This window comes from Barbus barbus (assembly GCF_936440315.1).
Source record: "Barbus barbus genome assembly, chromosome: 20".
NCBI lineage: Eukaryota > Metazoa > Chordata > Actinopteri > Cypriniformes > Cyprinidae > Barbus > Barbus barbus.
The window spans coordinates 24,181,683-24,193,772 of NC_136748.1; the positions used below are offsets into that span (position 1 = coordinate 24,181,683).

A 12,090-nucleotide genomic window follows, 5' to 3' on the forward strand; every position below is an offset into this window, starting at 1 on the left:
AAAATAAGCCCTTTCTAAGCCTTTGCACCGAGGAAGAAAAGTCTCCTGCTGAAGACAAAGATGGCAGTGTTATGGAGAGGCCATTTTCTGTCCCAAAAGTGGTTACCACAATGAACATCCGCATCTTTTTGGGATTAGGAACTAGTCTTCTGAACCCTATTGGACTGGAAAACTTTAAAACCTAAAAGCTTCTCTCATTCTCAAGTGTGATTTATAGAACTGATGACAGAACAAAGATGTATTGTGACTAAAAATGTGAACTGTGAAAAAAAGTTGCTGTACTAATCAGAGATTGCTTATTTACTTACTGACCATAATTACTGACTTGTATTGATTTGTCGTCTCTCTCTCTCTCTCTCTCTCTCTCTCTCTCTTCACCTCTGTATCTTTATCTCCTGCGCACAAATGTTGGCTGTGAGCTCTTGGTACCCTTTAAAACAGCCTTTGCATTATGAGTGTGTTAGTGGTGTCTGACTCAGACACATGTAGGCTGGTCGCACTGACGCCGGCATGGAATATGATATCTCCTCTATGCATTATGGACTCGAATGCAAAATGACCCGCATTCCTATTGTGCTGAGGAACTTGAGGGTGTATAGAACTGTTCATTGCAACGTTAATTGCCAAAACATTGTTATTTGCCAAATAATTTACTGTAGATGTCTGTTAGTAAAATAAAGAGCTGAAAATAAAAATACATTCACAGAACATTTTGCTTCACATCCTGACTTCAAGTGTGGGGAAAAAAAAGTAGGAATAATTCAACAAAAAATATTTACTCAACCATACATTGTTAAAATTAATTGTAAATTTTTTCCAAAACGATATATTTGCCGTTAAATATACCCAAATGTTTCATTGTGATTAAGACAAACATACATACATACATAAAATACCATAAAAGACTTGTATAACAATGTCCACAATTTAAGTTATTCTCTGGCTCTGTAATCAGTGCAACTCAAAATAAAAAAAATTAACTATAAAAGAAAAAAGCAAAATAAACACATTTTCTAAAGCTACCATGCCATTTTATCTTTATTCTATGAGCTGTTTGTCGTGTTTCACTGAACTCGTACCAGGCGGGCTACCGAGCAAGTTTACTGTCTTTGAAAAGCCATACATATGTGGCTGGTTATGTAATGTGAACAATAAGGGTCAGATTTACTAACAGCTTGCATCAGCGCAAACGTCTTTTGCCGTTAAAATAGTTTGATCTGGATTTACTAAATATGCGCAGTGAAGAATTAGCACTGGACAGAGTTATTTTTTGGCCTGACCTAATTATATATTTATTTGTAGAAGTTTTCCTTTTAGACGCCAAATTTATGGGAGAGTATTAAAATGAATCACACAAAATGATTTACTAATGTTTGCACTCATCAAATTACTGGTATTTGCGCCATTATTTAACGCCCCCCAAAAAACATGTCTTAAACTATTTTGCGCCTGTGTCGTATGTAGACCACCCACACCTGATGAGCATTGGCTATGCTAACTTGCGCTGCGCTTGGTACATTGCATTGGTCGATATGTAAATGAGATGTTGCGTCTGTGTTCTTTAATTTGTGTGTTGTCAGAAATTTCCACGCCCACCGGTGCTGTTTTGGAATTGTGCTCTTGCGCTAGTTTAGTAAATCTGGCCCTAAATGTCTTAGTTTACAAATCATGCAAGTGTTTTGCATAAGTGCTTTGTATCGGGGGAAAACCATGTGTAAATACTACTTTTGTGCTCCACTGAAATAAATTAACAGCAAATAGGTTTGAAAAAACAAGTAAGGTTAGTAAAAACAATATTGGTCAGCTGTTTCTTTAAAACACAACTGCAAGCCTACAAAATTGCACCACCCGCATTAGTTAAACTGCAACTTGGTTTTTCAGCAACACATCTCAGGCTGGTAAAAATAGCCCACCAAATCCACTGTATGCTGAATGATGACACCAAAGGGGCAGTTTGGTGTGCAGGCCATCAAATCCCTCGCTGTTGTTGTGACCTCTCTGTGTTGATACTCTGGCATTTGGAGTTATCCTTCTGAACCCAATGAGGTAATGGTGTCTTATCCTGTTCCTCAAAACAAAAGGACTGACAGTTGTTCAGGCTATATGCCAAATGAGGTGGTAAAGTTCATCCGATTACTACATATTTCAGTATTCTGTTGAAGTGGGAATGTGTATGTTTCTTTGTGTGTGTGTGTGTGTATGTGTGTGTTTGCGTGGGCATATACAGAGAACCAGAATATAATCAGTGTGTAAATCCACATAAGACAGAGTTCTATTCAGAGTACATTCTATTCTGGACTGGGATATTTAAAGATCTGATCAACAAAATCCACAAACAGAGAAAATAATGTAGATCACCGAGCAGATTTTATACCATCTGATGTACTAGTGCAATGAAAAATACACATAAAATTAAAAGCCCTTTCATTTCTCTAGAGAAGGCATATGCATTAGGAATTCATAAATAAAATAAATGTTTGCTTTAGCTATACACATTTGCTTCAGGCTCCTCCAAAAACAAAAATGAAATGAAATAAAATATATTTTTCAAGATTAACTCGTCGCACACCATCTGTGCTTTGGACAAAACAGCTGGTGTCTTGAATACTTGTTTTATGATTGGTCAATCAAGGATTTCAGCTGTCAGGTATTTTCAAATATTAACTGGTATCAACATAAACCAGATATTAACATAAAAATCATATATTATGATAATATCCAGGTAATAGATAATATAATAATTTCACATCAACATTTCCACGTCCATGTAGTTATTTATTTGGTAAGTAGCCATGTAATTTAGGGGTTATGTTCATTAGCTATTCTTTACCTCAAAATTAATGTTATTTTAGTACAATTGTATTTCTATTAATATTTTGAATTTAGATATTTTGAGTAGTTATCAAATTTTATTTCAGTTTTAGTTTTAGTTATTTTAGTACATACGTTAAACTAAACAAAAATGAGATTATTTAATCTCAATAAATTGTTTAATATTTCTTATTTATTTTGATCAAAAATAAACAAATGATACCTTAAATCATGTGGCTAATAAAACCTGACTCAAACCTAGAGAACAGAATATCATAGCGACTTTGGGTGGGTTAAATCAGCTTTTATGGCGCATCCTTCACCTTGTCCCGCCATTCCCGCCTGGGCATCGCTGAGATAGCGTCTCAGGATCCCTGAAGGGGTGTACGGTTCTGCAAGAACATAGGGTTTGGATTTTGCCTCTTTGTCTCTTTGTCCACCAAGCCTATCTTATTTCCAACTGAGAGCTCTGTGGATCCTCGCCTGCTCGGGGCAGCTGTGAAAGGCAGTCGTCAACTCTGAGAAACTGAATGGTGTGAGACCACTTATTACTGTGAAGGCCACCTGATCTCAACCCAATGACTCCACTTATGCTGTCAACACTTTGTTAAGCATCTTAGTCCTGAGTAGAATGTGTGAGAATGAAGTGGCCGAAGAGATGCCTTCCCATAATCAGTGTCAGATCAGCAGATTTTACTGCAGATATGTCACAGCAGATTAAATAGACAGTTGGTAAGTATGATTGTAAGATGTAGTTATTGTTTCTGCCATTTGTAAAAGGAAAAAAGCACATGTGCCAGAGACACAACTGCTGGTATAAATATTTGGCCAGTGCATCAGAAGTGCACTGTTCTGCTGTACACACAAGTGAAAGACCATTAGTGAAAAAAATTATATTTAGCATTTTTCTCATTTAATAAAAATTTTTCATCAGAAGTTATGACCATAACAAATCGAACTTGTGTAGACTGTTTATGGCCGACTTTTCTGACTTTATGAAAATGGCAAAAAGTCTAGAAATATTAGTGAATTGACACTTTAGACATATTCGCAAAATTGTTACTTTGTTGTAATTCTGATTACTTCCTTTCAAAGATTCCATCTATTATATTTTAGTTATTATTCAGATACTTCCTATAATTTCCCCTCCTAATCTCTCTAATCACACAAACACATATAAACATACACACTTTTAACTCTGGACTCACTTGTCTAGTTTCAGTCAAATGTGCCACATGCTCTGGGATGCCTAGCAACCGAAAGTCAGTGCATGTTTGTTTGTTCTGAGACGAGCTGCTAGCTGCGCAGTTTGACATTAATCTAGTGGTAGCAACAGCCGTGCTCTGAGCTAAAAACCCCTGGTGATGGATGTTCATCAATTCAAATATCTAGCAGGTCATGTTGACACCTGGTAAAGAGAACGAGAAGACAGAGATGAATGCTTAGGACAGATAATGAGACTCGAAATACTGCTGTCGAGAGTTACAGAATTGTGGCACGTGGTTCTCCAAACTGTCACTTTTGGCATCCAGAACACTTCACTTTATGAGACACTTTTGCGAAGAAGAATCATACGAACTGACTGCCATCACACTGAATAAATTGCCAAGCAATGAATGTGTTTTTTTTTCTGTTCATTCTTTTAAGACAGATGATGTGAGCCAGAAACTGCAGAAAATCTGTGGTAGCACTGATCACTACTTTCTCTAATAGACTGACCTCCCTATGCGCATGCATGATGGATTAAGTTCTTTAACCACTGATCTTCTGAGCTATTTTTGCACAGAAATCATTTCCCTCATCCTCTTGATAAATGATATAGACTACAAACTCAGACTCATTTTTAATTAGTTGGATGCAGCTCAAGTGTCAAGTGTAAAATACTGCAAACAAAATTGCTCATTACAGTTTGGTACATATAATGTTTATATGATGATTGCAAATTTGCAAAAGTATTATAGTAAGCAAAACAGATAAAATATAGAAAAGCAAACTTGTCTGAAAGTTTAAAATAAGCTTGAATTTTGAAAGTTATAGGCCTTAAATTCTTACATTTCATTTAGAACAAAAATGTTTTACAGCCTGATACCATATTTACATATAGATTGCTGCAGTGATGAGGGGTTTCTTCATCGGTTTTTGGAATACTGTTAAAAAATAAGTTGACCAACAAGAGGGACGCGCTCTGCAACAGCGAGCTCTCACTCAAAGGGGGAACAACCGCTTCCAGCCCCGAGCGAGAGTGCTAGATCTGGGGAATGAGATAGGGCGAACCCGTCTCCAACCCGTCCGCCAGATCCATGTTGCGATCCCCGCGATCTCATTCGCCGCCATGCCTCAGCAGTGGCGGACCAGAACCGCGAGATCGTACGGCGGGGAGAAGCACGATCAGCCCTTTATCTTTAGAGCTGACAGCGCGAATACAATGATTCTTAAATGCTTGTGCAAACACTGCAGCTTTACAAAGCTCATCGACGTCTTTCACGTCCACCTCCTCAGAGGAAGACAGACGGAGCGTCGAGCCCTCTCTCTGGGGGGAAGAAACCGCGGGGCGGGCTTCCGAACACAGAGAGCTGGCGCTGGATCTGATGGGAAAAGAAGAAGATAGGGCCTCGCCCGTCTTCATTCCCTCCACCAGATCCATGTGCGATTCCCACGAGTGCAGCCGCCGCTCCACCTTTTTTTCTTGTTCTTCGGCAAAAGTGGGACTGGCACCGCGAGGAACGCTAGTGAAAGCTCAAAGAGAGCCTTCGGAGAGCAAGCAGACACAGTGACAAACGCTCACAAAGCCGGCAGTCGGCTCCCTAGAGAGTTGACTATGCGTGCTCTGCTCTCAAGCAGACCACACACGGACTGCGTGTATCCCCAGCAGTGATGTAATGTTTGCAGGGAGGAACATACAGCCCGTAATGCGATCTGCTCTCGCCCAAGTGCTTGCACACATTGTGGAGCTTATTTCAAGTGATTGTGCTTAGGGACAAACAACACTAAATAAGACTCACAAGACAGATCGACAGACACACACACAGAGTAGCGGTTGCTGAATGACAAAAAGCTGATGCCAGCTCCGCCGCACGTGCTTTTATGCATCCTGGTCGATTACGTCACCCGCCCCTGACGTCTCGCCCTTCCATTGGACAGATTACACGTGTGATTCAGAGCGCGGTCACGCTGGAAGTGTTCCCCTAGCGTTTTCGACGCAGCTCGAGTTCCTGAAGGGGAACCTTATTTCTGATTGTTCTCTGGATGATCAAACGTCCAGTTTTTTTTTTAAGTTTTAAAAATATTTCTTGGGAACATTCCTTTTTATATTTTAGAAACATTAACTTTACTTCTGAATGTTCTTTGAATGTTCTGAAACAAGTAGTAACATTTAAAAAATATTATATTATAAAAATAGATTAACATCCAACTAAAACATTTCAGAAAACACTCTGTAGGCAATGTATTAAAAACATTTTTGTACTACCATTTGAAGAACATTATTAAAGGGATCATGGACTGAGAAACCAAAATTCCCTTGATTTCTGATATATAAGAGGTCATTGTGCTATTAAAACATTCTGTAAGTTTCAGAACTCAAAACTTTCTCATTAGTCTAAAAACAGCTTATATTGAAGCCAGTCTGGCAAAACAAGGAGTGTGCCACTTTATGATGTAGTAGTGTGGCTAAACACTGCCTCTGCAGAAGATAATCAACCCCTGCTTCTATATCACTGCCTGTTTAGCCCTGCCCACCGATTCATGCAGGTAGTAGGTAAATGACAAGAGCAGCAAATGCAGGTCTACACAGAAACCAAACAAACTTTATTTGATGAACTTTATATTTAATGAAGTGCCAGACCCCATCAGTAAGAACTTCCTTTGCTCTCTTAATTTTACCGTGTATACATTTACAAACAAGACACAATTTGCAGTATTTTCAGAAAGATTGAAACTAAAAGATGATGCTATGCCGACTATATTTGATCTGATGTCACACCACAAAAGTGTGAGTAACTGTTTTTATTATGTTATCACTATTGCTTTGTCTGTTATTTCAGATCGTTTGATATGTACTGAGTATTTATGCGTTTTTAACCAAAAACACAGCAGCGTCCATCTGTGAAGGATGTAGGCTGTCAAACATACACAACTATTAGCTAGTCATAGCAGTGAGCGTTTACTTCCAAGTCTACAATCCGCCACGCCTATTCAAACAGAGCGTTCTGATGAGGGGGGTCAAAACAGGACAGAAAATAGCCTATTACTTCTAAATTATTATGGTTTTATGTACAACCCGAAATCCTGAATTGTTGGGACATTTTTTAAATTTGAATAAAATGAAAACTAAAATAAGTTCTAATTGGACCATGTTCACATATGGCTTCCTTTTTGCATGATAGAGCTTTAGTTGGCATCTGCAGATGGCATGGCGGATTTTGTTTTCCGAAAGTGGTTTCTGGAAGTATTCTATAGGCCCATTTAGTAATGTCAATGACAGAATCATGCCGATGAGTGATGCAGTGTCGTCTGAGTGCCCGAAGACCACGGGCATCCAACAAAGGTCTTCAGCCTTGTCCCTTACGCATACGCTCCAGTTTCTCTGAACCTTTTGATGATGTTATGCACTGTAGATGATGAGATTTGATGTTGAGGAACGTTGTTTTTAAAGTATTACACAATCTTTTTACGGATTTTACTTTCACAGATTGGAGAGCCTCTGCCCATCTTTACTTCTGAGAGACTCTGCCTCTCTAAGACATCCCTTTTGTAGCTAATCATGTTACAGACCTGATGTCATTTAACTTAATTAGTTTCTAGATGTTCTCCCAGCTGAATATTTTCAAAAATTTTAGATTTTCAGCCCTTTGTTGCCCCTATGCCAACTTTTTTGAGACCTGTAGCAGGCATCACATTTGAAATGAGCTCATTTAGTGGATCAAAGTGTAATATTTATCTGTTTAAACATTTGTTATGTTCTCTATGTTCTATTGTGGATAACATATTAGCTCATATGATTTGAAAGTCTTTTAGTTTTCATTTTATTCAGATTTAAAAAATGTCCCAACATTTCTGGAATTCGGGTTGTAAAAATCTTGATAACATAAGTGGACCTCAGAGAACAGTGCCAAAAAAAAAAAAAAGCAGTTCATGATCCAAAGTACCGAGAATGTTCTCTGTTATCTGAGTATATTCCCTAACTGTAAATGTCAAGAACCAACTCTAGATGACATTTACATTAAAGATATCTAACAGAGCTCCCTGTGTGAAACCTGTTAAGCTGTGGAAATTGCTGCATAGTTCTTGTAAACAGAGGTCTAATCAAGCCGAGGCAATTTTAGTGGTTGCAGAGAAGCTTGGCAACCTCTGCTTTCAACTCTCTCTAAGCCTTCAGCAGTTGCTTGAGGGCTCAGATGTGGATACAGTAAGATATCCAGTATCCGAGGACAGAGCAATCGCTAATTTCACTGATACTTGAGACATGAAGCATCGTAACTATGAAAATAATATGTTAAAGATTCATTTGACAAATTCATTAAACTAAAATGCTGATTTCTGTAACTCTTACAGGAATAAAATGCAAAGAAAAAGAATTTGTCCATAAATTCTCAGAGTCCAATCACTAATTTAAGAATACACAAAAGGAATAACATTTCAGTGGCACCATTCACATATCATCTTGACCATCAGGCGTGCATTGTGATTGGACTCCCATAAAAGGTGCAGAGATCAGCAACTGGGCCATTCTCCCCAGGGATTTCAGCTAATAAGAGCAATCATATTTATAGAGGCTCGTTTTAATGCATCCCCTCAATCACTGGCCATCTCACCCTGCAGCCTCTCAGAAGCGCATTGAGCCACTGAAGGTGAGTTTTACTCACTATTACAGATGGCAGGCTGTTCTTTTGATACCTTAAATCGGTTTTAGGATCCCACGGAAGAGACCTAGTTTGCAGACACCATCATTTTAGCATGTTGTGTCTATTTTAAGAGGTGTTCGTATTTTGTGGATGACACCTCCCTGATTGCTTTAGCCTTGCATGTTGTAACATTTTTATGGTTCTGTTTACTGCTTTTAAGACATAAACAACAATGTCTACGGAACGATTCGACTGCCATTACTGCAAGGACACTTTGCTGGGAAAGAAATACACCCTAAAAGAGGACACACAATACTGCACAAAGTGCTATGAGAATCTGTTTGCTAACTGCTGTGAAGTATGTTCTGTGCCAATTGGGTGCAACTCTAAGGTAGGCATAAGCAATTACTGACATCATAATACAAGTCAAGTCAATATTATTTGTATAGCGCTTTTAATAATGCAAATTGTGTAAAAGCAGCTTTACATCGGCTTGATATAAAGCTGGGTGGCTTTATATCAGCTTTACAGTATTTAGACGGGGAAATAGTTTGTCGAAATAGTGTCATTCTCCTCTGGCCAGACAAAATCAGCAGTTTAAATCTAGTCTAAAGCAGAATCAGATTGTGCAAAGGACTCATCTGGTTCCTGTGGTCTTGTCCCGATGGCCGTCTTGAAGACAGGGTCTTCACTGGGGATCAGTCTCTGGGGCTCATCTAGGTGTCCTGGCTGTAGAGGTCATGTCTAGGTGCTGATCCACCATCTGATCTGGATACAGTCTGGATCTGGGTGGCTACGGTGACCTCGGAATAAGAAAGAAACAGACTAATATTAGCGTAGATGTCATTCTTCTAACAATGTAAGAAGTACATCAGGTGTTTTAGGAAGTTTTCCCGGTTCCGGTTGACCTAATTAATGCAGCCTAACAATCCTTTAACGGATTTGAATTATACAGTAGAAATGCGATAGTGTATTATGTGTAAACCAGGTTAAAGAGATGGGTCTTCAATCTAGATTTAAACTGACAGAGTGTGTCTTTTTTTTTCTTTTGGTTCAAATGGGAACTCAAATTATATTTGTTGTAGTATCCATTCACCACTGTAGAAGTTTACCCAACTATACTTTTGCTTTTGGAAATGGGAAAAGGATCCATTAATTAAAGATTAATGAGTGACAGAAAGTCAGAACAGATTTGCAAGCTTTTAACTAGACTTTCTCTCTGCATGCATAATGAAGGATCTCTCCTACAAGGACCGGCACTGGCATGAAAATTGCTTCAAGTGTGCCAAATGCAGTCGATCATTGGTGGACAAAGCATTTGCTACTAAAGATGACCTTATGCTTTGCACCGAGTGCTATTCTCATGAGTATTCCTCAAAGTGTAACACCTGCAAGAAGACTATCATGCCAGGTAGAACTCTTTGTATCTTATTCTTTTCTGAAGAAATTAAATGTAACGATTTATTTTCCTAAAAATATCTTACTAGCATGTTTTTTTTTGTATTAAAAACAGGCGGTTTATAAAGTTAAAATAAAATATTAAGGATCTTAGTCTATAAAGGTTGTCTTCTGTTCATGTGTTAGGCTCACGAAAAATGGAGTACAAAGGCAACAGCTGGCATGAGACGTGCTTTCTGTGTCAACGCTGTCAGCAGCCAATAGGAACCAAGTCTTTCATCCCTAAAGATAACAATTACTTCTGTGTGCCTTGTTTTGAGAAGCAATTTGCCTACCAATGCTGTGCTTGTAAAAAGGTAAGTCATATACTGTATGTGATGGAATCAGACATTTGAAAAACACTATTACTTTTATTCAAGTTACAGTTCACCCAAAAATAACTCACTCACTTATTGCTCTAAACCAGAATGTGTTTTTTTTTCTAATGTGGATTACAAAAAGAGAAAATTTGTGAAGGTCTTTTCTGAACCTTGAAAGCTTCAACCTCTATTCAATGCACAATTGCATGGAAAAGAATAAGCAGTACATTCAGGTTTGGAATGACATTAGGATGAGTAAACAATGACAGGATTTCAGTGCTAACTCATGTCAACTCGCAACTATTTATGTTTTGGTGAACTGGTGGCTAATTTGTATGAATTCATACACAGTGTCATTTGTAGACTTATAGACGATTTGCAGTTAGGTTTTGGTAAGCAAATTGCCTTCTAATGCTGTGCTTGTAAAAAGTAAGTAATATATATTTGTGAAGGAATCAGACTGTATGAAAAGACTCTGAATGAAACTATTACAGTCCATTAAAGTTATAGTTCACTCAAAAGTGACTCACCCTCATGTTGTTCCAAACATTATGACATAATTTTTTTTAATGTGGAATATAGAAAAGAGAAAATTTGTGAGAGAAAATAAAAATGTTCTATTCTCATTCATGCACTTTCAGTTTATTTATAGTTTAAAAAAAAGAATATTTACGTACAACTCACATCATACAAATTCATATGAATTTGCCACTACGTAACAAATTTATGGAATTGGATTGGAATTGTCACTTTTAGGTGAACTATTTTTTTAAGTGTTGGACAATATTGCACATTTATTGTACTGTATTGAGATCCACACTTTCTATTCTGTAGGCCATAACAACTGGCGGTGTCACGTATCAAGATAAGCCCTGGCACCGAGAGTGCTTCAATTGCATTGGATGCAAGAGACAACTGGCAGGCCAGCGCTTTACCTCGAGAGAAAACTACCCATATTGCCTGGATTGCTTCAGCAATCTGTTTGCTAAGAAATGCGTGGGCTGCACCAAACCAATTACTAGTATGTTTTCATTCTTGACATCTGGTGGCTATTTTTATATGCCTCTAAATTGAAATTAAAAATTTCATCAGTATTGTACTCGACTGTAAAACAACCATGTGTGTGTGTGCATCCAGGCTTGGCAGGTGCTAAGTACATCTCGTTTGAAGAGCGGCAGTGGCATAGCGAATGTTTCACGTGTATGCAGTGCTCAGTGTCTCTGGTGGGCCGTGGATTCCTCACCCAAAGGGATGACATCCTGTGCACTGACTGTGGCAGGGAGAAGTGAGCTCACCCGACTGGGTCAGACAACCACAGGAGCAGCATAGTCGTCCAATTATAGTAGGAAAGCTACTGAGGGCAAAATAGAAGTAGAATTGGGTTTCCACTCATATAAATGGAATGATGAATAAACACGAACAATTAATATATGAATTATCTGTGTAGCCTGCTTATTAGGATGCTTAATGTATTGATTAATAAGCTTTCAACAATGATTTGGAAACAATTGTCTTTATAAAGCCTGAACCAGCATGGAATAACACTGAAAATGTTAGAAGTTTGTCACACGAAATGCTCTTTTGGTCAATAAATTTTGTTTTCTTCTTGTCTACAGCCTATTTTTTTTAAGTCTAAAGATACATAATTATGCACAACCCCTACCCCTAGTAAGAAAGTA

General features: G+C 38.2%; 2 protein-coding genes across 2 annotated transcripts in view; both read left to right on the plus strand.

Moving 5' to 3' along the window:
• Positions 1-12,090, plus strand: part of LOC306886541 (serine/threonine/tyrosine-interacting protein-like) — a 195,222-nt gene that overhangs the window by 4,701 nt on the left and 178,431 nt on the right. The window lies entirely within an intron of this gene.
• Positions 8,594-12,022, plus strand: LOC306886534 (four and a half LIM domains protein 2-like). The gene is made up of 6 exons (XM_079443720.1): positions 8,594-8,660; positions 8,875-9,045; positions 9,891-10,065; positions 10,239-10,408; positions 11,246-11,432; positions 11,549-12,022. The coding sequence occupies exons 2-6, from the start codon at positions 8,887-8,889 to the stop codon at positions 11,698-11,700; spliced, it is 843 nt and encodes a 280-aa protein (XP_079299846.1). The 5' UTR covers positions 8,594-8,660; positions 8,875-8,886; the 3' UTR covers positions 11,701-12,022.

Coding starts and splice junctions, on each gene's coding strand:
- LOC306886534 (XM_079443720.1), top strand. CDS start 8,887: ATGTCTACGGAACGATTCGACTGCCATTACTGCAAGGACACTTTGCTG. Junction 9,046..9,890: donor CAATTGGGTGCAACTCTAAG/GTAGGCATAAGC, acceptor TGCATAATGAAG/GATCTCTCCTACAAGGACCG. Junction 11,433..11,548: donor CTGCACCAAACCAATTACTA/GTATGTTTTCAT, acceptor GTGTGCATCCAG/GCTTGGCAGGTGCTAAGTAC.